Source organism: Oryzias latipes, chromosome 15 (assembly GCF_053564925.1).
Source record: "Oryzias latipes strain Hd-rR chromosome 15, Olatipes_Hd-rR_3.1".
In the NCBI taxonomy this organism is placed as follows: Eukaryota; Metazoa; Chordata; class Actinopteri; order Beloniformes; family Adrianichthyidae; genus Oryzias; species Oryzias latipes.
The window spans coordinates 12,027,161-12,051,104 of NC_136251.1; the positions used below are offsets into that span (position 1 = coordinate 12,027,161).

The following is a 23,944-nucleotide window of genomic DNA, read 5'->3' on the forward strand; positions in this document are numbered from 1 at the left end:
AGACAACAATTACATTCGAGGGGTTCTGTGTGATTTAAACATCATTTTGCAGATTGTGTAAATGCTATGTCTATGTCTAAAGTGAAAAACACAAAACAAAAACAAAACAAAAGCTAAAAAAAATGCTGGAAATAGGTGAAGAATAGTTAGTGAAAATACAGAGACGTAAAACGCGAGATGTTGGTAAAGACAAAAATATGAGTTCCTGTCTGTGCATAAGACTTGTTCCATGTTTTCCATCTGCATGTGCATACCTCTCCTCAGCATTCATCTCCTTCTGCTGTTGGTGGGGTTTGTTCCCCCTCATCTCTCTCATGCTGGTGGTGCTCATCTTGGTGACGTAGTCTACGATCTTTTCTCGGGCAACATCGCTGTCGTACCCTGTAAACGCAGAATCCCATCAGCTTTCTTTGGCCTATGACTTAGCATTATGACCACACAAGAGTGCCACGCATCTAAAACTGTTGGGAACTCAAAAGGAAACTTTATTTTCCTATAATCCTTGTCCTTGAGAAGTCAGAGTCGGCTTCTTCGCATCCCGGACAAGCCCCAATTTATCAACCGGCTCATTAAAAATACTTAAAAAAAAAAAAGGAAAACTGGGAAAAGTAAAGATAATAAAGCTTACTTAAACACAGTATCAATTTTCTGATTCAACTCCAGATACAGTACATTCACGGTTATGGGTGAATAGGAATGTTTAGTGCAGGTTGTTATAAATTAAGCCAAAACCGAATTTGGGAGATTAAAGAAAATGGCTGCAAGAAAGATAAAAGGATTCCCACATTTAGCTACTCTGGAGGAGTAAAGCCAGAAGAGATTATAGGCTCCACCCCCAACCAGGAGCTATGACAGGGGGTAGGTAGATGGGGAACAACAGAAACTGACACTGGCTCATCTGAAAAAAGGCTGGAAGCTGTGTCAACCTGAACAAACAAAAGCCCAAATGCAAAAGAAGATGAGGATGAACGCAGAGTAATGTGCTTTGATATTTTTCGGTACTTCTCATAATGTGTAACCATGACAACAAGAAAGCTTTTTATAGTTATTACCAGCTGATAGGACTTTTCAAAAACCAACTACTGCTTGGACAAAGATTCTCTAATCCAGACAGGACTGAAAAATGTTTCTCTCAGCTTTCACAGGCAGTTTAGACTTCATTAGTAGATGAATGGATGATTCACTGTCAAAAATGTAAAAATGCTGTCAACCCAAATTTCTAGATTAGAAACTATTCTTCAGGGAAGCAAGAAAAAAAACTTAAACACCCTTTTGTTTTCTTTGTACTCATGTGCCAACTTCTCTGTTGCAATCAGACTAATTAAGTGTTCAGTCTCAGAAAATGTCTAAAACCGGAAAAGAAAAGACATCAGCTTTATATAAATGCAAGTGGCTAATGGAAATGTTGCTTATTTTAGAAAACATAATACAGCTATGAAATGTTCTACAACAGGAGACTTTATTGTTATAATAAGAACATGATGAATATTTTCAGAGACTTTCTGCCTAAGATATACAAAGCATGAATTTCTGTTCATTCATTTCAAACACTTGCAAAATGTAGAAAAACCTTAAAAGAAGAAAACATGGATGGATAAAAGTGTAACTCCAATATGATAACCATCATGACATTTTAATTATAAAAAACAAGTATAAAATAGTTTTTATTTGATATTTTTTTATATAATTTTATAAACTAAAATTTAAGTGTATCAGTTTGTCATTTAAAACTAGAAGTTTTTGATCCACCTTTTTAAAGGCAAACTTTAGGTTAGATTTAAGAAATGATTAAAATAAACGTGTGCTTTAGGTTTGATCAGGTATACCCAAATGTTGTTGTTAATTCATTAAAAGTACAGAGTAAAAAAAACAGAAAGGACTAACCTCCATCTTCCTCCGTGTCATCATCAGACTCCTCGCTGTCCACCAGCGGCTGGTTGTCTCGAAACACAGCTCCTTCCCGCTCTGGGTTGACTCCGCCTCCTCTTTCCCTCTTCCAGATCATCAGGGCCGTGTCGGCTCCGCCCACCGTCAACAGCATAGAGTCGTCGTGAGCCCAGCGCACGTTAGTGACCTGAGCGCAGTGGCCCACGTATCGTTTAAAACGGGCAAACTGACCCTGAGAAGACAAAAAGAACATTCTTAAGACACACGTTTACTTGGGAAGCACTTTGAGATGCTATGAAGCATGAAAAGCGCTATATAAATAAAGTTGAATTTGAATTTGAATTTACTCTTTTCTAGTTCTCTGAGTCCACATCATCAATCTTCCCCCACCATGCTGAACTACTAACTCCCAAAAGATGTTGTTTTGCTTGATTTGCTCAAAGAGTTCAGACCATAGATGTGATCAGAAACACCTGAGCAAGTGATGGTAATTAATGTCTCATAAATGACAAAGTGGTTAGAGTTTCGTACTCTGACGGGGTAGCTGAACAGTTTGAGGAAGCCGAAGTCGTCTCCAGTGGCGAGCAGCGTCCGATCAGCGGTCAGAGACGTTGCGTTGATGTCGGTGATGTCACTGTGTGTCGGCCAGATTCCCTCACAGCTGGACCCCAGAACACACGTCCAGGTGGACCAGCTGATCCGCTCCAGCTACGTACAGACAGACACAATAACACAATACATTCATACAGAACAACAATGATCTCACACATCTCAAAAATATCCATTTTTTTCCTGAAATCTTTTTTTAATTATATCAGAAGAACTGAGGAGTTTTAAGGAAAAAAAAGAATCAGATGCATTTCCACAGAAACATTTTTTTTGAAACTGATTTGATCAGAACTTAAATTGAGATTGTGGTTGCAGAAGTACTTCTGCTGTAATTTTGTTATCTTCGCAAATATTGTTTTTTAAACAGCACATCTGGCGTTTGGGATACCACAGGGCTCAGTAACAGGACCCATCCTGTTTTATCTTACTGTGTACTCTTCTTTTGGGACAGATATCTTCTATCATCTTTATGCAGATGACATTTAGTTGATTTTGTTTTTTTTAGAGGCATTGGTTGCTTAACAGTCTTCATCATTGGACCATTAAAGAGTTGCAACAATCAAACTTTTAATGGTTGAACTCAGACAAGACAGACACACCTCCGAGTTTTTGATGGTTTGTTTTCTTCCTCTGGGAGCTTCAAAGAACAGCAGCTCCTTGGCTCCTGTGTTTACCTGAAGAAGTTTACCTGTAGCACAAAAACCATTTCTCAGGTGAACATAAAAATAAGCAGACAGTATTTTGAAAGGCCACATATTTTTATTTGTAAACAGTAATTTTCTCAGCACCCCATGATTATGATGTTTAATGTTCATTTCAGGATTTTTTTTATTGAGTTTCTTAACCGCTGCCTAAGTAAAGTTACACAGAAAGTTTTTTTATCAGCTCCTGCTGAGAGGACACACCCCCTGAAGTCTGTGTTCATGTAAAATGATGCTTCGTATGCAAATTTCTCTGTTTATCAGTGAATTATAATTTCTAAATAATTAAAATTAAAAGATTAGTGTTTCTTGTCGCTTTGTAAAAATTAGAAAAATCTCTATACATTTAATTCTTACTCTACAATCCTCTGCTCGGCACTTAAGTCAGAAATAATTTAAAATATTTATCACATTTTTCTGAATTCTGTATACGTGATATCATAATCTATATGATAATATGTCCAATGGATCTGCAAATTAAGTGAAAATTCATTTAAGACTATTAGGGACCGCCTTTACATCAAACTGATTGCCAGTAATAGTTACACCTAATGGTGTCAAAATTAAATAGCAAGTTAAATCAAGTGTGTAAATGTTTAAACCACTCAGTGTGACGATATCGAAATGTTTTTTTTAAAAGGCCATCTCTTGTTCAATCTGGATTTCTTTTTATTATCCATTTATACACATTAGCTTGCAATTGAAAAACGATTTATGGCCAGGTTTTGGTCTTAAGACATCCTGGTGTTTGATGAGTAACACGACAAAAAAATTAAGATCAGTACCTCATATTCAAATCCAGTTTAATGCTCTGCAAGCCTTTTTTGGGTTAAATTCCAATCTTTTTTGTCAAATGTCGTAAAAGCTGGAGCAACAGACTCATCTGCCTGACACAGGTGAAGCTGAGGTTTGTAAACTGAAAGCTCTATGCTCCCATAGTGATGTATGCCACATCTCAGGTCAAAATGAAAGAGCAAACCCACAGGGGGCGCCGTATTACCTCGGGTGTCCCAGTCGATGTGCGTGATGTAACTAGACGCTCCTTTGCAGATCCCCACCCTCTTGGTGGTCAGCACGTTGTAGATGTCCACAAAGGTGTCATGTGACGCCACCGCCAGGTATTTACCTGAATCTAAACACACAATTTACACCGATAACAACAGAAAATAAAGCTCTACTTTTGCCTGAAATCACTATAAATGCTCCTCATTTGTGACTCAAGACAATAACGTATTCTTTTCTTTTCATTTTTGAGGCCTCACAGTGGTGATTGCAATCATCAAAGCAGAGTACACTCACTGAGCTATACTTTTTCTAGCCTAACGAAAAGATGTGAGCCGATAAACGTTGGAAAAACTTTATGTTGGCATTACCCTGATGGAGCAAAGACACTCAGATGTACTTTGTTTACCATAAAGCTTTATTTCTGTTCCAACTTAAACACATTCATCCATCAGTGAATGCCCCAACAGTGGAAAAGGACCAAATGGCGGCTGACGTCATCGAATAAAAGAGGAAATGACACAACTTTAAGCAGAAGTTGTTGTTATTTTTCTGTTTGAATACAGTGTTCCCTTCAGTGTTCACTAAATTGAGGTTCACCTATTGCAGCCTCGCTGTTTCACTGATTTTGTTCAGAGTAATGTTGCATGCCTTTTTTTGTTTTGATTTTAAGCACACTGTATTCTCCATCGCCATTGGCTGTAGACCTCGTCAATCAACTTCTCCGTGCCATCTCTCCTGTAGAGAATGCATTCAACTTGTAAAATCTACATAAATCTTTGATCACGATCCAAAGTAGAAAGTATGTAGTGAGGGCTGTTACAACCTCATTGTCTCCTTTTTTGTAAATTACCGTGTACTTTGTTTTGAAGGTTTGAAACAGAAGTTGATGAAGTTTGCGTGATTTAACACAGATCCACTCTTTGCTGAGGACTGGTTTAGTTTGTGTTTTGTTAATTTAATTAGTAAAGTACAAGTCTTTCAATCTTAAAACGACAAACATAGAAGATGGGCTGGGTGTGTAACTTCATGGTTGCCAGTTAAAATAAAGTTTTTTTCAATCGATATGGGGAAGGGTGTACTCTATGTTCTGCTTGATGATGTCTAGGCGCCATTTTGTCTTGGAGGAAGTGTATATCTATGCTTATGCACCTGGGGTGAAGCGGAGGTCAGAAATGGCGTCGCGGCGATGATGGAAACTCAGTAGATCTTCAAGAGTGTCGGCGTTCACCACCAGCACGCCACCGTCGCTCAGGCCAACCGCCAGCACTTTCCCATCGGGAGAGAAGGCACAGCAGCGACCACCTGCAGACCAAGAGACAACCATCAGGGATTTGAAAACCCCAAGTGTGGGATTCAGTAGTATCAAAATGATGCATGTCACAAGTAAAGGAGGGAAAAGAGTGAAAATATGATGATGTTTGGAGTCCAGTTTAGGTACAAACTCTTAACAAAACTTTAAAAGTTCAGGTTCAAACATGTCCGGCTTTTGTTTGTTTTTCTAAGAACCCAAGGACGCCATACATAATAGTGAAAGTAAAAAAGCATTAAAATGTACAGTAAAACGTGTACTTCAAAACAGGCCAAGGATGACAAGTTATGGGGGAAATATGCATAACATCTGCTGCAGAACTGGTGTAATATGTTGGATGGATGGTGTTTGACTAATAATTCTGGCAGCAGAGTTTTGTGGTTTTTGTGGTAAACCAAAAAGAAGGGAGTTCCAGTAATCCAGGGGGAAAGTAACAAAACTGTGCACCAGGACGGCAGTGGAATGAGGATCCCTGTCCTTAACAGCGACAAAAACATGACTGTTTAATTCACAAAATGAGAAGACTCAAGGGCCCACTTCTTTCTCTGACCTCTTTTCAGCTTGCGGACGGCCACCATGCGGTGACTGGTGGAAGTCTCCCACAGTCTCAGGGTTTTATCGTCACTGACAGTGGCACAGATCGGCAGGAGGGGGTGGGGGGCCAGACCCCAAACTTCCCCCTCCATGTGACCCTGCAGACACAAACACAGATAATTTCAAGCACATTGCACCAAAGACCAAGAGGAGATACATATACATATACATTTATATACTATTTGTAAGGGTTAATGGCCGACAAAGTGTGCATTATCACTTTTTAACGCACGCCGTGGAAGCCTGAACCGACCGACGCAAAGCAAAGTGCATTAAAAAGTAATAATGCATACTTCGAAGGCCATTAACCCGCTTAAACCATGGTCACTTAGAAAAGCAAAAAAATATTAGTCATTTTTTAGTCCTTAATTCTTTTTTTTCTGATTTCGATTGCTTTTTTCAAAAAAAGTGGACTATTTGTTATGTCATGGTAACATGACAAGGTGCCGCACCAACGTTGCAGTCATGATTCTGCGGTATAAAGGGATATATATATATATATCTGCTGATCGCCCCGATGGGTTGAATAAAGCATCAGTTCAGAGAGAAAGTTCTCCTCTTACCGCTTGCTTTTTTCCAGATGATGAAGCAAAAGGTTGTTTTAAAGAAGCCGGCGCAGTGATACAAAACATTTAGGATATGTGACCGGAACTTCTTTTTGGGGGGTGCGGTTATCACTGTGCGTTTTTACTTTTTTAATGCACACCCAGCAGGCAATCAGAATCGAGTATTCACCCAGGCCATGGTTTATATTTATGTAAATGTATACACATAAAAAAATGTGTATATCTATCGATCGATCGAAGTGTGTGTACTCATAAAAAATATGAAAATGATCAAGAATATGTTAAAAAGGGATCAGAGCATGAACAGTTTTTCTGACCAATAGAATGATTGAGTAACACAGTGCTTCTCAATTTTTTTTTTACAAGGAAGAAAATATTTAACGCCCCCCCCAACTCCCCCTACACACACACTCGCCGCGGTGACAATATATTAGTTTAGTATCTATAAAAATTGTGTAAGTATACCTAAAATTGTATCTTTTAACTCTTGTGACCCCACCCTTGCATTGACGTGTTCTCCCTAAAATAACAAAGGTGGATAAAGGTGGAGAGGATTTCATGTAATCCATGGACACCAGTGAAGATCACAAATCATTGAAGAAAAAAGGTTCAGAGCACTGTCTAGTGGGTCTAGATGACCCAACTCCCTATGGTAAAGTGCCTAGGATAGCACAAGGTTTACCATTAACAAAAGAAAATAAGCAATATAAATCCACTTTCAACAAATATTAAATTTGAATTTGTAAATATAAAAAATCTCTCATTTATTAATTAAACTAGCAACAAAAATAATTCAATCAATAAATAATATTAAGTGTAAATTGATCTGAAACATGAACACAGCAGTACCAATGTATTTAATGTTTTTAGTTTGAAGAAATAGGTAAAAAACAGTGTGCTGATTTTTTTTTCAAAATGATGGATTATTTATTTATGATCTCATAAAGTTCAGCAGTTTTACTGCATAACCTGCTGTCTTTATGTCAAATACTGACACCAACTAAACCACAGGCAGACAAAGAATACATTTATGGAAAATAAAGACTCGTCATCAAAATGTCAACAACGGTCAATAAAGAATAACATCATTAGCATTAGCTGAGTAATCTAAAGGCACGGGATGATCCTGGTGGGCAGCGCTCCGTGTGCGCCGTTCCACCTTGCAGCATCAGCCCTCTACCCCTCCCCAGGACACAGGAGCAGCTGCAGGGATGGCAGTTCACAGTTTCAGGCTGTTACAAACTCTGTGATAGAACAGATGATCGGAAACCAATAGTGGCGCGGATTTTTTTCCAAGCACTGAGCCGCTGTCACAACCGCCCCCCGTTAAATTTGCGCCCCGGGCAATGGCCATATTACCTGTGCCTAAAACTGCTACTACTGCGTGCTCCCCCTGGCATCGCATAGGGGGGCGCGCCCCACTATTTGAGAAGCACTGGAGTAACAGCTGTTTATTTCTCTGTAGAAGTTTATGGGATTTTGTTTCTTGGAGCCAGCAGGTACTTCCTGTTTGGGACCCCACGGGGGGAGGGGTCACTCAATCCAGTTCTCACATACAGTCAATGGTCAACAGGCTTGAAAATATCAACAAATTGATTTTTTTCCTACCTGCACGAGCAAGGTCATTGGTCCAGTCTTGTCAATTTCTAGAACCTCTCCATTTTTGGTTCCTACCAGGATGTGACCGTGACCCAGAGTGATGGCCCTGATGGATGGGTTGTCCTCCAGTAGCAGGCCTGCTCAAACACACACATGCACACACACAGCTAAGATGTAATGTGTTTTCGAGAGTCATTGTACCACAAGTTTTGGTCAAATTGAGTAGTTTCCTAAATAGAGATCCGATAGTTGTGCACTTTATCAGAGAATGTACTTTTGAACGGGGGTACAATGTCATGTCTCAGAATGATTGCCCTGTTTACTTTGACCAATAATGTAACCTTACAGGAAAAAAGTCAAACATCAAAAAAGCTCTGTGAACCTTTAGAGGCTGGGGAAAGCGCTGCTCTCTTGATGGCGTAGGTCTTCAAACAGCGGTCAAACATGTCGTCCCACAGTGCCACCACACCGTCCTTCCCACCTGTAACGAATCCCTAAAACCAAACAGAAAGGTTTAACAATATCTAGATCTAGGAGTAGCTGTTGGTAGAAAATAGTCTAAAGGTCAAAGCACACAACAATCAATCTAAATCATCTAAAATAATCAACAACCATCTAAAATAGCTTTAAACTACACATAGAAAGTATTAAAATGTAAATATGTTGTGTGTTCAAAGGTGGCTTCTTTGTTTTAGGTATTGAAATAATGGCACTCCCTGGCTCATTAGAGGCCAGCAACCTGGCAACATCACACTTTAGTGTTTACTGTATGGACCAGACGTTTCTGTTAAAAGAGGGCACACAATCAAAATATCAAAATCATCAATTCAACCGTGCAAAATGACACCCATCTGGAACAACCCAGACATCCTCATAAACAAAAAAATTATCCACTTCCCAGCTTGGCAAGCAGGGGGCATAAAACAACTAGAGCACATAATTATTGATAGAAGATTCATAACTCCCCAGGAACTTCAAGACAAACATGGAATATATAACTTCTTGGAATATCAGCAACTTAAATCAATTATTACTAAAAAGTTTAAATACAGAGACAACGATTTAAAGCTACCAGATGTAGTTACCACTCTGATCAATTTCTCAATGAATAAAACTCTCTCCAAAATATACAAACTTTTATGCAATTTAGATAACAATATTTCACTTCCGACAACAAAATGGGATGCGGATTTAAGCATCAGCACAGATGAAAGTTTTTGGTCAGAACTTTGTCTAAACACCTTTAAAATGACAAAAAGTCCAAATCTGCAGCTAATCCATTTCAAAACTCTTCACAGAATTTACTACACTGGACAGAGGATGTTCAAGATGGGTCTCAGTAACTCAGACATTTGTCAGCACTGTGACAGTAATCTACCCGACAATTACATGCATGCACTATGGTTCTGCACGCCTGTCCAGGCTCTCTGGCGGCAGGTATGTGCCGATCTATCAGTCTGGCTTAAGGTTTCAATCACAGCTTCACCGTTACTTTGTGTGCTTGGTGACATGAGTGCCATCGATGTAGAAGGAGGATTAGCATCTATCATTTTCATAACTCTTTGCATTGCTAAAAAAACTATTTTAATAAATTGGAAAAGCAAAAAAAATATAAATTTAAGTCAACACAGAAATCTGCTGCTTGATCATATCAGCTTGGAAAAAATGTCAGCCCAAAGTTCAAGTAACTTCGAAAGAATTCGGTCTCTCTGGTCTCCCATAGCTAACTCCGTGACTTAGGGGGTGGGGGGGGCCTGGTCGTCGCTGCTCCTTGCCCTTCTGCCGTGGGCCGGGGTGGGGGTCGGGGCCTCCGGTGCCTGGCGGGGGTTGTTGGGGGCTCCGTTGGTCGGGGGATCGGGTCCGGCGCCTGGGTGGGGCGGGCTGGGGCGCTGCGTGGTCCTTTGGGCTTGGGTGTGGGGGTGCGTGGTGGGGGGGTGGGGTGGTGGTCTGGCCTGGCTTGGGGGGGTGGTCCCTTTGCCTGTGCTGGGGGGGGTCGGCGGGGGGCGCTGCTGGGGGGGGGGGCCCAGCGGCACTGGATGGGCTTCCCATCTACGCCTGGGGCTGGGATCGGCCCTTCCCTGGCTCTGGGGCGGGACGGGACAACCCTCTTGGGGCCCCCGGTCGCTCTGGGTGTCCTCCGCTTCGGCTGCGGGGTCTGGGGGGGGTGGGGTGGGGGGTCTTGTCGGCCCTGACCTGTGGGGGGGCATTCTGGGGGAGGGGGGGGGTCCACTATTGGTACGGGGCAGGGGGGGTTGACGGGTCGGGGTCTCCGCTGAGGCCATCGGCGGTTTCCCCGGCCGGTTGGCTGCCTCGGTCCCGTCGAGGCCTGACCAGAGCTCTTCTAGGGCCGGCGTTTGGGGGTGGGGGCCTGGGCTTGCTCCGGGGGGGGCCGGCGCTTTCTGGCTCCTCTCTCTCTGTGTGGGGGGGGTGGTGCTGGGCCTGGGGTGTCGGCGCCTCCGGGGGTGGGGCCCCTGGGCTGGGTGGGCCTGGCCCCCTTGCTGGGGGGGGGGCGGGGGACAGCTGTTTGACCACCGGGGGACAGTTTATCAGCTGTCCCCAACTTACCCCCTTCCTCATATAACCTCATAATAGGGTGAGGGGGTGGGGGGCTTAGCCTGCGATGAGCCTTGGGGGGGGGTTTACTAGGCAGTGGCCCCCCTCCTATGGTTGCCGTATGGAGTGGGCCCCCCCTCTTTCGGTTTTATTTGCACCTTAGACATGTAGGGCCCTTGGTAGGGGGGGTGCTTGGACATCACTGCCAGCAAGCAGCGGATGTCCTCCTAGCACCCTACCCGCCAATTTTAACCGCACCTTAGACATTTAGGGCCCCTTGGTGGGGAAGGTGAGGGGACGTCACTGTGAGTAATCAGGAGATGTCCCCTTAGTGCCCTACCCGCCAATTTTAACTGCACCCCCCTTAGTACACACACCCCTCCCCCCTCAATATATACATCCCAACATAAACACACACACATGCACACACACACCATCTCAAACACACATACACGCACACACAATTTGCAAGGAAGGTGGGACCTGGGTCCGTCTGTCCCCTGCCTCTTCCCTGGTGGGGGGTGCGGGCCCTCCTTTGCAACGGCGGCCGTGTCCCCGGGGTGCCGGCTTCCTGGGCCCGGCGGTGCTCTCTCCGCGCGGTGGGGGAGTTCACATTACATCTGAGCCGGGGGTGTCTGGTCCCTGGGGGGTGGGTTCTGGTCCTTGCTCCTGAGTGCTGGGCCCCGCCAAATTTCCAACTGTGGCCGAGCCTGGTCGGGCCATATTTATAACACCCCTTGTGGGCCCTCTTTTTTTCCCCGGGGTTCCCCCCTCCTGGGCGGGGGCGGCGGGCCCCCTGCCTCGCTCCTCCCTGGACCAACCGTGGGCCGGGCGGATGGTTGCCTGGAGTGCGGAGCGGGTCTCCCTTGGGGGGTCCTGGCTCGTACCTGGGGTTGGGGCGGGGGGATGCCCGGAACTCCTGGGTGGTGGTGGGGTGCTCGTTTGGGGCTGTGGGCGTCCTTCTCCGGTGGGGCTCTGCGTTGGGTTCTCCCGGCGCGGCGGGGGGGCTGCTCTCCTGGTTGGGCTGGGGCGGCGCTCTCTTTCCCTCCGTGCTTCCCTGGCCTCTGGCTCTGGGGGCCTTGCGGCGGCCCTGCTGGCCCTGGCCTGGGTGGCGGGCTTGGTCGCCCGGGCGGCGGTTGTTCCCTGCCGGTTCCCGTGTGGCGTTGGGGGGATTCCGGCTGCCGCTGCTGCTGCGGTGGGGGTCTTGGGGTGGGGATGGCTGGGCACTCTCCCTCCTTCTTTTCACGTTCCACCATCCATTTTAGAAGAACATAAAACCTCACCTGAGCACTGGTGTTAGCTCACCTTTGCACTAATAGCTTGCATGACTGAATGACTGAAATATTTCACACTAGTTGGTTATCAGGCATAAGTATGCGTGTGAACACTATCTGTTTTGTGTACATGTCGACAGGTGGACATTTTTGCAGCTAGCAGGTGTGTTTATAACATTTGAGTGTGTGTGTGGACAGGCCCCGCCCTTTTTGTACTGCATTTGAACCTTACCATAATGATTAACAACCAGTAAACTTGTTGCTGTATGCTGCTTCATGGTCTTATCCCCCTTCCCCTCCTATTATCACCCCCTACCCCCCCCTCTCTCTAGCGTCCCTCTCTCTTCTTCCCCTCTTTCCTTTTCCGTCCGGTCCAACACCAAAGATTTTCAGACATGATTGAAATTAATAAAGTTTGGCCTCAATTACAAAAGGGGTTTATTCAGACATACCTTTGGTTTGTCAGAAGATTAATAACCCCTCTTGTTAAAGCAAAATATGTCCAACACAAGAGGCCCTCAGCTCTCGTCTGTCTGCCCAGCTGTTGGACAGGACAAGTTAAAAGAAAAAAAAAAAAAAAAAAAAAGAGGGCACACAAACAGCTGATCGGGGTATCTGTCCTCCTCACCTTGTCTAGGGAGAACATGGCAAACACCGGCCCATCGTGAGCTTTGACCGTTTTCAGCAGCAGCGGCTCCTTCCAGATGTAAACGTCGCCAGTGGCGGCTCCAGAGAAAACCAACGCTTCGTTACGACCATAGCACACAGACATCATGGTCTCGTGCCGACCGGAGCTCCTGAACGCCCCACGCTTGAAGATGAGGCCGCCCCCTGGAGGACAAAAAGAAATGCACTTCCTTACATTCAGCTGACTTGTTCTAAAAAAATTCTTTAGATGAAAATGCAACAAATGTCACTGACCCAACCAGAGGTCAAGAAAGCCTCAAACTTTTGATGTTTGAAGGTTAAATGCATGGTGACATAGTTACAGTTCAAGCTCTGTGTTTCAGTTTTACCTGCATGTTGCCAGAACTTGATGTGTTTAATTCCCACAGTGACCAATTTGTCCATGAGCATGGGGTTACACTTCACCACAAATATCTTCTCCTTATGACCCCTACAGGTTAAGAGAAACAGTTACTGTAAAGTCCAAAACTAAGACAAAAAATACAGTAAAATTATGTACAAGAAAATTTGTTATCGAAAACCAAATGAAAAAAATATAGGATGAAGTGCCAGTGTCACCAGAGTCATCAGAAGAATATCAGACATGGATTCTGTGGTCTTCTTGGTTTTGTGGTAAAATACTTATACCATAAGTCTTTTTTTTAAAGAAAAAATGGTTCTTGCAGCTGCACTGTACGACGGTGATCTTTCTATGTTTTTAACAGTAAACTCTGTTGCAGGATTCATGTTACCGAGCAGTTGCCAGCTTCTCTCCTCTCTTCCAGTCCCACAGGATGATGGAGTGGTCATCATCAAGGCCCACTGAAACCAGACTTTTTCCATCAGCTGAGAGGATGAACAGAAAAAAAGCAGATCATCCTGAAGCCCCCGCTCTTTCACAATAAAGGTTTAAGCAAATTATGTTTAAGTTTAGAAAGCCGGAAGGGTATTTTGGTTTTCAAAGTGGAACTTTAGAGCTTTAGGTTAACTCTATACCAGAGCATCTGAATGTGAAAAATATGTTTGGATGTTTTTGCTCCTCGTACTGACGCAGAGGTACCTGAGAAGTCCAGCGCACACACGCCTCTCTGATGAAAACCTTTCAGCAAGGAGAGACACTTCAGAGTCTGGATGTCCCAAACGTGGATGGCTGGGTCCCTCCCCACCTTCGAAACCAACACGTCAGCTGTCAGTCATTGTGCAGATTGTGTGTGTTTGTGTGTGTGTTCGTCACCTGTCCTGTGGCTGCAAAGTCCTTCAGCGGGTGGATGCTGAGGCTCAGGATGTCGTCGTCGTGGCCCAAGTAGAAGCGCTGACTGTGCAGCTGACGGTTATAGACCACACCTACCGCCGCCACATGAAACAACACCTCGCCACTCTGAGTGTAGAACAGGTTGTTCCTGCAGTCGTAGCCACGATACCTGAGCGGCATAAACAACAACACAGCACAGCAAAAATGATAAAAGGCAATCTGGCATGAACAAAGATGAGAAGAAGCGTTTTGTTTTGGGCTGTAAGATTTTACAGTAATAAAAATGAGTGATGACATTTATTATGATTGTTATAGTTTGATTAAAGGCCCATGCATTCAAAAGCTAAAGTAAAATTGCATTCTTTGTAATGCTTTAAAATTTTATCAACTCGCTGTTCATCCACAAGCTTTTAACCCTTGTGCTATCTTAGATGACCCCACCCTTACATTGACGTGTTCTCCCTACCATGACAAAGGTGGATAAAGGTGGAAAGATTTCATATAATCCATGAAAACCAGTGAAGATCACAAATCATTGAAGAAAAAATGTCCAGAGCACTGTCTAGTGGGTCTAGATGACCCAACTCCCAATGTTAAAGTGCCTAGGATAGCACAAGGTTTACAGAGCCTTTTTATTGGCTACTTTTCCACTTGTTTTCAGTCGATTCTGGTCATTTTCCCAGGAATTTGTTGTCATGTTCAACTCTGCGGCTCCCACAGTCTTCAGTCTTCAATACCCTTAATGACTCTCACTTTTACAACTGTGACGTGTTAGCATGAAGAACAAGTTACCCGTGAACAAACCGCAGTCGGAGGCCCTGCTCCGGTCCCTTCTGTCTCTTTAGAGATCCAACCTGCTGCTTCTTCTCTCTGCTCTGCTGCCTGAGCTGAGGCAGGTCCTCCTTATAAACCTGCAGGAGCACCGAGAACAGGCCTCACATTTCACATCCATCCAGGCGCGGCTGAAAGTCTTTTGATACCAATAATAATCATAATCTGCAGTTTATGGGAATTCTTTTCATTCTGACCTGAATGAAAAGATCACACAGAAAAGAAAAAAAGATCCACAAGAAAAAAAAACAACAATCTGTACTGTGTGGATCTTCTGAGTATCTAGCACAGGGGGTTGCAACCTTTAAAAGTAAAAGAGCCATTTGGACCTGTTTTTTATTGATCAAATCCCAATGGGAGCAACAAAGTATTTTTTTACCCTTTTAGAAATGTTGATATTGTTTTGCATTTCTTACATTGTTACTTTTACATTAAATATACATAGTTTTTTGTTTTTTTGTTTTTTTATAAAGAGAAAGAGAAACTAGCATTTTCTCAAAATGTGAAATTCATTTTTTACTTTTGACAAATGCTTGTAGGACTTTCCTTTCAAAAGAAAAGACTTCCTGTGCCAAACGAATTCATGCCAATGTTCTCCTACAAACTGTTTTAAACAACGCAAGACAAAACTTGCTTTTTGCTTTTGGGTCTACTTTTTCCTACTTACTGCTGTTAACCTGAACGTAACATGAATTAAATGGTTGATGATCGAGTAGAAAAACTAAATAAAGATTATGCACATCTTATCAACTCCCCTCTGGACAGCTACTAGCAATTGTTGTGCAGTATAAGATAACATGTGCTTTAAACTCATCAAATGACCTAAGCAATCAGAAAAGATCGAACTTTTTAACAAAGTTTGCTTAGTATTTGAAAAAGATTTTATTCTGGAGGAGGCGCAGAGCAAAGGTGGCCTTTTGATTTCATCAGCGGTATGTAAAAACCTTTTAATATCTTACATCAGCCATTAATTTGTAAACTTAACTAATCTAAATCAAATCAATGGTTTTTTAGTAACCCTGACTTTTAAAAATTACTAGTATTTTATTTTCTTAAGCCAAGGAGGGGTAAGAGGGACACACGTGGCTCTGGAGCCTTAGGTTGCAGACCCCTGATCAAGCATTTGTTTTTTTGAACATTTTCTGATTTTATTTTTGAACAGATACTTTTGACAGTTTTATCTTTGCAGGATTGTGAGTCATTCATGGTGTTTGCATGCATACCACGTTTTGCATAAAAAACAAGTGTTGGGGTGACATGAATGTCCCAGATCACATAAAGTAAAGCCCACAGACTGCATGGATAATCTGAAGTCACTAACCTGAGGTGTGAATTCCTCTGACCTTACAGTGCAAGTTCACACCTGGTTCTGGCTCATAGGTTTCCTTCTCTGTGAGAATTGATTTCAGATTTTTGTCTAACTTTAATGCAAAGCTGCTTTAGAACCAAAAGACTAGGTTGCTGTCGTCATCTCAGTCATCCAGGTCATGATAAAATGAAAAGTTCTAAAAAATTTAACTGGACAAAACCTCTGGTTTGAAGACGTGTAGTCTCTCCTCATATCGGCTTCTTCGCTTCTGACCATCGGGTGTGAACACCAGTCGGTCAGACCTGAAGAAGCCGCTCAGGTGAGAGGCGAAACGTCTTCAAACCAGAGGTTTTGTCCAGTTGAATTTTTTAGAACTTTTCATTTAACCCAAACACAACCAACTTCTAATACCCATTTTTAAATTTTCTCATTAAATACAGGTATTCTTTTATTTTCTTTGAGTTTGGTGAGATTTTTTTAAAACTTTCTGATGATTATGAATCTTATTTGTCTTTGTTTTTAATATTTCTGACTTTCTTTTGTCTTGTAGACTTTGTTTTCCCAGATTAGCAAATTTCTGTGCATCTTCAGTTCTGCAAAACAAAAAATTAAAACATCTCTTAATTCCTGATTGGCGATGGTTAACCTGGTTACTTACAGGAGTTCTTCCAGTTGTTTATTAGCATTTCCTTCTGTGGCTGTTTGCTAGAACTGCTGCTGCCGTAAAATTCAACATGATGCATTTTTTTTTCATTCGATTGTAAAGTGCCTCCTTAAAAATGTTTTGCCTAAATATGGATTTATTGTAGAAGAAAGTAATCCTTCTATCTGACCATTTCCAGCCAAACACATGCACACATTCGTGCACATACACGTGCACTATGAGCTCTATCTGCAAACAGCACATTGCTGCTACTGCCGTCACAGGAGCATCTGGCTGCAGCTGGTTGTGGAGATAAGGCCACGGAAACTACCCCGCTGGTTGATGGAAAGAAAAGCCGGCAGTGGGTTTCCATGGAAACGGGACATCCTGAACAGACGTGCAGGGGCTCACCTGTCTGTCGTAGTTGATCTGCGTTTCCTGCTCGATATCCGAGTCGAGCTCCGGGACGTCGGACGCGTCACTGTCTGACTCCTCGCTGCCGGAGTCGCCATAACTGTCTGAGGAGAAGATGAGATCCAGTTTAGGCTTTTGCATGATCATCTGAAATCTTCTGAACACAAAATGTCCCCTGATTTTAAAAGCATAGGTCTCTTTGGACCCCAGGGGAGTGTTGTTGTGTACAAAATAATATTATTGATCATTTCACATAAAAAAACAACTAACCACATCTTTGCCCATAACTCAATCTTTAAGATGACAATCTTGGGGATTAATAATCTTTGTTGTGTTTGTATTTAAAGTTAAACTCAAATTGCAGTAAAAACTAACTAAATAATTTGCTTCTGAAAATAAAAAAAGAGATGAGAATTTGAAACAGGAAATGAGAAGTTATAAACATAAATCTGCATAAAATTTCTGTTCCTCTACATCAACATCAAATCTTGTGAAAGGAAATCTACATCGAACATCGTCTTTTGATAAAATGTGTCTAAATGAATGTTTTGTGAATGGATAAATTAAAAGGGGAATCCTGACAGGTGGAAGGGGGGGTGTTTCCTCAGGCAGGCCTGCTCTCCACCAGGTTAGTTTTGAAGATGCAGTAAACTCAGACGAGGAGCTATCCAGCTTTAATGAACTATTTCACCTGAATTAAGTCAGGATTTGCCCTTGGCACCTTTTTTAGCAGTCAGTTTGAAAAAAGCTGATGGTACTCAAAATATATAAAGTTTTGAAAGAGTATACTGTAAATGTTGGCCAGGTTTGCTTTAGCCTGCAGCCTCATGGGTTCATCCTAACGATTCTTCAAAACTGAGTAACAGATTGGCATGAAAAAAGACAGAAATGTTTGTAGTATGAATTTCACATTTAAAAAGTGACCAAAGTAGATTTATTTCATTGGATTTTGATAACTTAAAAATAGTTTGATCTCTGAGACATTTATAGTAGATGAAAGCAAACCACCCAGGTTGTAGCCCCAAACTATGATGCCCTATATATCTATATAAAGTGTTCCCTCGCTACATTGAAGTTCCCCTTTCACAGTCACGCCGTCTTCCAATTCTTTTCATTGCTGCTTTGCATACTTATTTTTTTCTGTTTCTTTCTAATTTACAGCGCACTATATACTGCATCCTGATTGGCTGTTGACCTTGTCAATCAATGTCCTCCTTGCCGTGTCTCCTGTACAGAACGTGTTCAGTTTGCCACATCTTGGTTTTCAATTGCTATAATACTAGACTCATTTTTCCAAGAAGGTCTGAATTTTGAGAGAGAAAAGTCTGAAAATGTTCATGTCTGTCGAGCAAAAGTGTAGAAAGTGTGTAGTGTGGAGTTTACAGCCTTAAAACATCTGTAATTCTACTTTGTGGATTTTACCTATGCCGCGTTACTTTTAGACTGTACCACTTGTGATAAATTATTGAACACTCTGTACTATACTTCACAGTTAGGATGAAGTTTTGATGATGGTGCGTCTCACAAACAACTGTCTTTTGGTTTCATCTGTTCACATGATGTGTAACTAGAAGGACTTTGGAATATCCAGACGTTTTAGTTGCAGTTAACTTTGTTTTTCTACTGTTTTGTCTTAGATGGACATCAGGCCACATCTAATGTCTAATTTATGCAGAAAGAAAAGTAACGCTAAAGGGCTCACATACTTTTGCTTGCAACTGTATTTATTCTTTTCTGCAGGCCCTAGGGGGCGTACTTAAAGGGTTAAAGTTAATCTCCATCCTACCTTGAATGTTGATATCCACACCCCCATTCATGACTGATTCTGGGAGAAATCTCCACTGGAAGAGGGCGTGGTCGGCCCCACCCGTGGTCAACACCCACTGTAGGTCATGTGACCAGCGAACGTTAGTCACATGGGCTGAATGGCCAATGTATTTTTTGAATTTGGCACCTTGAAAAAAAACACACAAGTATTTAAGATAAAACTAAAGGGGAGATGGAATATGGCAGCAGGACGAAGTGCAGACCTTTCTTCAGGCAGGGGAAGCGGAACAGCTTCACGAGGCCGAGGTCATCTCCGGTGATGAGCACCGCAGCAGCGTGGTTGGCGCCCACAGCATGGACGGCTGTTGAGTCAGAGTATTTGGGCCAGATACCACTGACCTCAGAGCCCAGGATGCCGCTCCAGGAGGCCCAGAGTTGATTTTTCACCTCCTCCTTACTGACAGGTTTCCCCACTACAGGAGCAAGACGACAAACTTTAAGACTCCACTCCAGGTCTCCAGGTAGAGGCTGTCTTAGTAAATGTGTAAAGAAATCGGGCACAAATGCTTTAGGAGTTTAATCAATGGACAGGGAAAAATTTAAGCTTAAAACACTTGAATTTCCAGTTTTACATTAAAGTCCTGCTCAGATCATCTTTTGATCTATTGTAAAGGCGTCCCCAGTGGTCTTTTTTATTACGATTATGCTGTTTTCACCCAAAATTTAAAAAAAAAACTGTCGATTTCTAGGACATAGTTTCTGCAGACCACCACCTCTGTGTTGTGGGCGGAGCAAACCCATCCCCCCTCCCACTCTCCGTTGCTGAGAGCTCTTTGTTCACAGTCTCTCCCGCTAGCTTACACCCCCTCACACCCTCAACCAACCATTACCAATGCAAAAGGGCAGATAATACTGGAGCTATCCAGTCGTACAGTTTAGAGTCAGATACCATCTGAGATGAGGAAAACAAAGAACGTCATGGCTCTATTTGTCTACAAGTGGATGATCAGAATGGAGCGGTGCAAGAAGATTATTTTCTATGTCATAACTATAATCTTTTTTAAACAGCATTTTTTTTTATCTTCATCTGATTCACAAAGATTTGAATAAAAAAATACTCAAAAATGCTACTTTCACAGCTTTTTATTTTTTTTATGTGTTGTCCATTATCCAAAAAATGCTACAAAAAATGTTAAAAGCACAATTTTATCAGAGTGGAACTTTAAAAAAGACATTAAGGGGTTTTTCTGTTTCATTTTACTGCACTAAAGGTCCGGAAAAACTGGCTTTATTTATAATTCACATGAAAGTGGGAAAAAAATAATAGCCAGGCAGAGCAGATAACAATACCGACAAAGAAAAACTACAGATGAACAGGAAGAAGGCATAAAAACCTGTGAATAAGCTACATTAAAACAATTAAAAGAATAAATAAGAAAACTACAGTGACGACATTGGAGAAGAATCTGAGCAAACGAATGTCTTTAAGCCAAACTCTTCCGTTTTTAACTTTCATTTCAACTTCATTCAAAGATCTCAGCACAGAGTTTGGTTTCTTACGTGGCATTCGGTAGAAGAGGTGTTCTCCGGCTCCATCATTGGTTTGCAGAATCTTTCCGTCCAGAGACCAGTCCATATGTGTGATGAAGCTGGAGGATTTGCTGCATTCTCCAACCTGCAAACAGAGAAACAGCCAAATGAAGTCACAGAACTTTGTAAACTGAAAGTTTTCCGCCTCTTTTTCTCCACCATCATCACCTTTTTGTATCTCTGGGCGACGGCGTAGACATCCACCAGTCCATCGTTGGAGCCAACAGCCAGGTACGCCCCGTCTGGAGAGAATTTCATCTCGTGAATCACTTCCTTCCTGTCCTTGATGTGGACGACCTCTGTCATGTCTCTGAGGAGGACAGTCTTTTAAGTACACCAGCAGGAACAAAGACCTGAAGCTGGTTTGAGTGAACTGTGAGTCACCTGACTCTCAGCACGGTAAAGGAGCCGTCCTTCATGCCAAGAGCCAGCTGGGATCCGTCCATGCTGAACGCCACACTGCGGACTGCTTCCTCCATGTTGCAGCGAGCGATGAGGGCGTGATCCACCAGACTCCACAGCCTGATGCACAAACACACAGCTAGCACTTCGTGCGTGCTCAGTAATACTTCCTTCCCCACAGTAGGACCTATCCTCAACATTTTCAAGACGTTCTTTGACAAACAGAGTTCATGATCCTTATTAAGTAATGCCGTCAGTTGTGCCTTCAAGCCTGGTGTTAAAACAAAATTAACTGGAGCTGTGTCAGTTTAGCAGCTAAACACTAAACCTTAAAGACCAATTCTGATGAATATGGTGTTTCTGGTGTTTTTCATGTGTTCTTGTGGATTTTTTTTTTGATGATGGAGGACATAGATGAAGAATATTAAATAAAAAAAAATTGAATTTATGAGTATATTTCTTTTATTCTTTGTGAAACTTTACACAGTGTGTTTTTTTCTGGTGTAGAATTGGTCTCTTTCACATTGGGGCTAAACCTGCAATGACTGGATTTGGTACGAGCCACCTAGTGGTTAAATGGTTAAGTGATTTGGCTCCACTTGGTTCAGTCTCAAATCAAAGAGGAAAGGAGAGGCATTCCACCTGACTCCCTCGAAAGACAGATGCCCCGCCCATTTGCCAATCAGCTGATTCATCGAATAAATGGTCAAAGAGTTACCAAGAATGTCTGTAACATAGATGTTGCCTATGACATGTCCAGTGTTAAAGGATCTATTAAGAATTAGAATAAGAAAAGAAAATGGTCACATGACATAAGGTTTTATCCACCTGATATGTCTCTTTGACATACAAAGTGTTGAAGTTCATGACAGAATAATAAGTTTTTTTTAATAGGTTGAAGAGGGAAAAAAAACAAATAAGTTAACAAAACTCAATCTGGGAACTTCAAAACTCCTGGAACAGAGGAGATCTTCACGAGCAAAAAGACAGATATTGTCTGTGGAATCAAACCTCAAATTGCTCTAAATTGTGGGAAATCTGTAACGGATCACCTGACAGATCGATCGTCGCTGCCGGTGACAGCCAGAGGTTTTTTGGGGTGAATGTCCAGCGCCCAGAGCTCGCCTTCGCTGTGTCCCTGCATGATGAGCAGGGGCTTGTCTCGCTCTCGAACCATCACCTGTTCCCACACACAAAAACACACATTTGGAATTTTTTAAAATCATAACTACAAAAAAAACATTTCACTGTGGACAAAATGGTACGTTAAAACTTAAATTTTGTTTATTAGATGTCTTTCGTATTTCACTTGTGCACAAATAAAAATACCAAATAATTATAAATAAGAAAAACTTGATTTTTAAATACAGTTTTATACTTAAATATGACACAAAATGCAACATCTGCTGAACATTAAAACCAAAGTGATATTTTTAATGTTTTCCGTCTGATGGCTAATCTCTTCAGCTAAGACTTATTTACACAGATTGACATTGAGTTTGCATGTTCAAATCCTGTCATACAATCTGACACTAGAGAAGCGTGGTAATGAAATGAGTACAAAGATCTTACATTTCGGTATCCTGACTTATTTATTTTTCATCTTTTTGTCTCTTTTTCATCCTCTGGGTTTTACCCTGTCAAGACCTAAGCTCTTGTTTGCCTTTCTTATTTTACGGTCACAGGTCACAGGCCTCAGGTCAGCAGAATCAACTACGGTACTGTGGTAATAAAACTCAAACTGTGATGTCCACACATGTGGACGACAGGTCTTAAGAGGTTCAAATCCATGGTGGTATCTAGGAGGAGAGGAGGTCCTGGAAATGTTTTTTTCTTCCTCAGGATGAAGGCTCAAATAAAAAACACTTTTTTTTCTCTACATTCAATGCAAATCAAACACCGATGGATAAAAAAAAAATCAGCTGCAATTTATATGTCTCAACATTATTTTCAGGTCTAAATATTGACTTTTGCATTGGCTTAAATTGAATTAAGACAGACCGGAAGCATCTTTTGTTTAGTCTTCCTCACCTCGAAGATCTCGCTGTCCTGCGTTCCGGCGAGGATTCGGTCCGCTCGCCAGCACACGCTGCGAATAGACAGACCTGAACACAGAACAGAGGGATGGGAAACCTTCCATGTGCTCGTAAAAAACGGATTCTGTCAGTAAAGTGCAGTAAATGCTGCTTTAGTTAAGACCACAAACATCAGAGATGGAGCTTTCAGAGTTTGTTTCCTCCTTCACTCTCTGCTTAACTGCCAGAAACCAGAATCTAATCAGCCGCGCTGCGCTCGCCAATTAGAGCATCCGCTGCCGCTGAGGGCGAAACCTGAAGACAAATGTTTACTCTAATTTTGTCAAAGTCTTCTGCTTGGACCCTGAGCAGTAGAAACAGCCTGAAGAGGTCATGAGAGGGTTAAGCAAAGATGAGGAAATAATGAGTGGGACTGTCAAGAAGCAAGATTGATAAAAATGACAACGGATTTAGATTGTTTCTGCACAAAGCTCATGCATCACCAGCCTGAGGTTACTTTAGCCCACTTATGTGGAGCATAAGTGGGCTAGTCAATTACTTTCTGAAGTATTTATAAGATCCCCCCCGAGAGTCGAAGAGGTTTGGTCCAAATCTGCATTTCCACAGCTTTCCTTAAAACGTCAACCTGTTATTCCAGCCTGCTTAAATCCTCTCAGTCCCCAAAACGCCACACAATCAGCTTCAGTGACTTCTGCTGACAGCTGCAAATGAATTGAGATCTGGTCCTGAAACACATCAAACCCACCATCCACCTGCTCAGGTCATCCCCTCTCATCTGCCTGCACTCCCAGCATCAGCTCCCCTGAGCCCACTTTTCTACTCACTGCAGTCCCACCCATCCAGAGAAAATGAGACGGCCTACAGGGATGAAGTCTGACACTGGGAGAGTGGAGTGCATTTAACAGCTTGGAACTGAATATCACCAAGACTAAGGAAC

General features: G+C 42.4%; 1 protein-coding gene across 1 annotated transcript in view; it reads right to left on the bottom strand.

Moving 5' to 3' along the window:
* The window catches only part of LOC101159527 (echinoderm microtubule-associated protein-like 6), a 62,132-nt gene that overhangs the window by 11,773 nt on the left and 26,415 nt on the right, over window positions 1-23,944 (bottom strand). The window contains exons 7-29 of the mRNA XM_023963296.2: window positions 23,003-23,076; window positions 22,024-22,151; window positions 20,954-21,091; window positions 20,738-20,879; window positions 20,540-20,654; window positions 19,243-19,452; window positions 18,999-19,166; window positions 17,210-17,316; window positions 14,808-14,926; window positions 13,998-14,184; window positions 13,824-13,929; window positions 13,516-13,609; window positions 13,114-13,214; window positions 12,726-12,928; window positions 8,653-8,764; window positions 8,280-8,407; window positions 6,062-6,203; window positions 5,352-5,504; window positions 4,198-4,329; window positions 3,096-3,184; window positions 2,419-2,595; window positions 1,885-2,119; window positions 255-381 (exon numbers count right to left, since the gene is read on the bottom strand). Of these exons, the coding sequence (XP_023819064.1) occupies window positions 255-381; window positions 1,885-2,119; window positions 2,419-2,595; window positions 3,096-3,184; window positions 4,198-4,329; window positions 5,352-5,504; window positions 6,062-6,203; window positions 8,280-8,407; window positions 8,653-8,764; window positions 12,726-12,928; window positions 13,114-13,214; window positions 13,516-13,609; window positions 13,824-13,929; window positions 13,998-14,184; window positions 14,808-14,926; window positions 17,210-17,316; window positions 18,999-19,166; window positions 19,243-19,452; window positions 20,540-20,654; window positions 20,738-20,879; window positions 20,954-21,091; window positions 22,024-22,151; window positions 23,003-23,076 (3,187 nt within the window). The remainder of the gene's footprint in view (window positions 1-254; window positions 382-1,884; window positions 2,120-2,418; window positions 2,596-3,095; window positions 3,185-4,197; window positions 4,330-5,351; window positions 5,505-6,061; window positions 6,204-8,279; window positions 8,408-8,652; window positions 8,765-12,725; window positions 12,929-13,113; window positions 13,215-13,515; window positions 13,610-13,823; window positions 13,930-13,997; window positions 14,185-14,807; window positions 14,927-17,209; window positions 17,317-18,998; window positions 19,167-19,242; window positions 19,453-20,539; window positions 20,655-20,737; window positions 20,880-20,953; window positions 21,092-22,023; window positions 22,152-23,002; window positions 23,077-23,944) is intronic.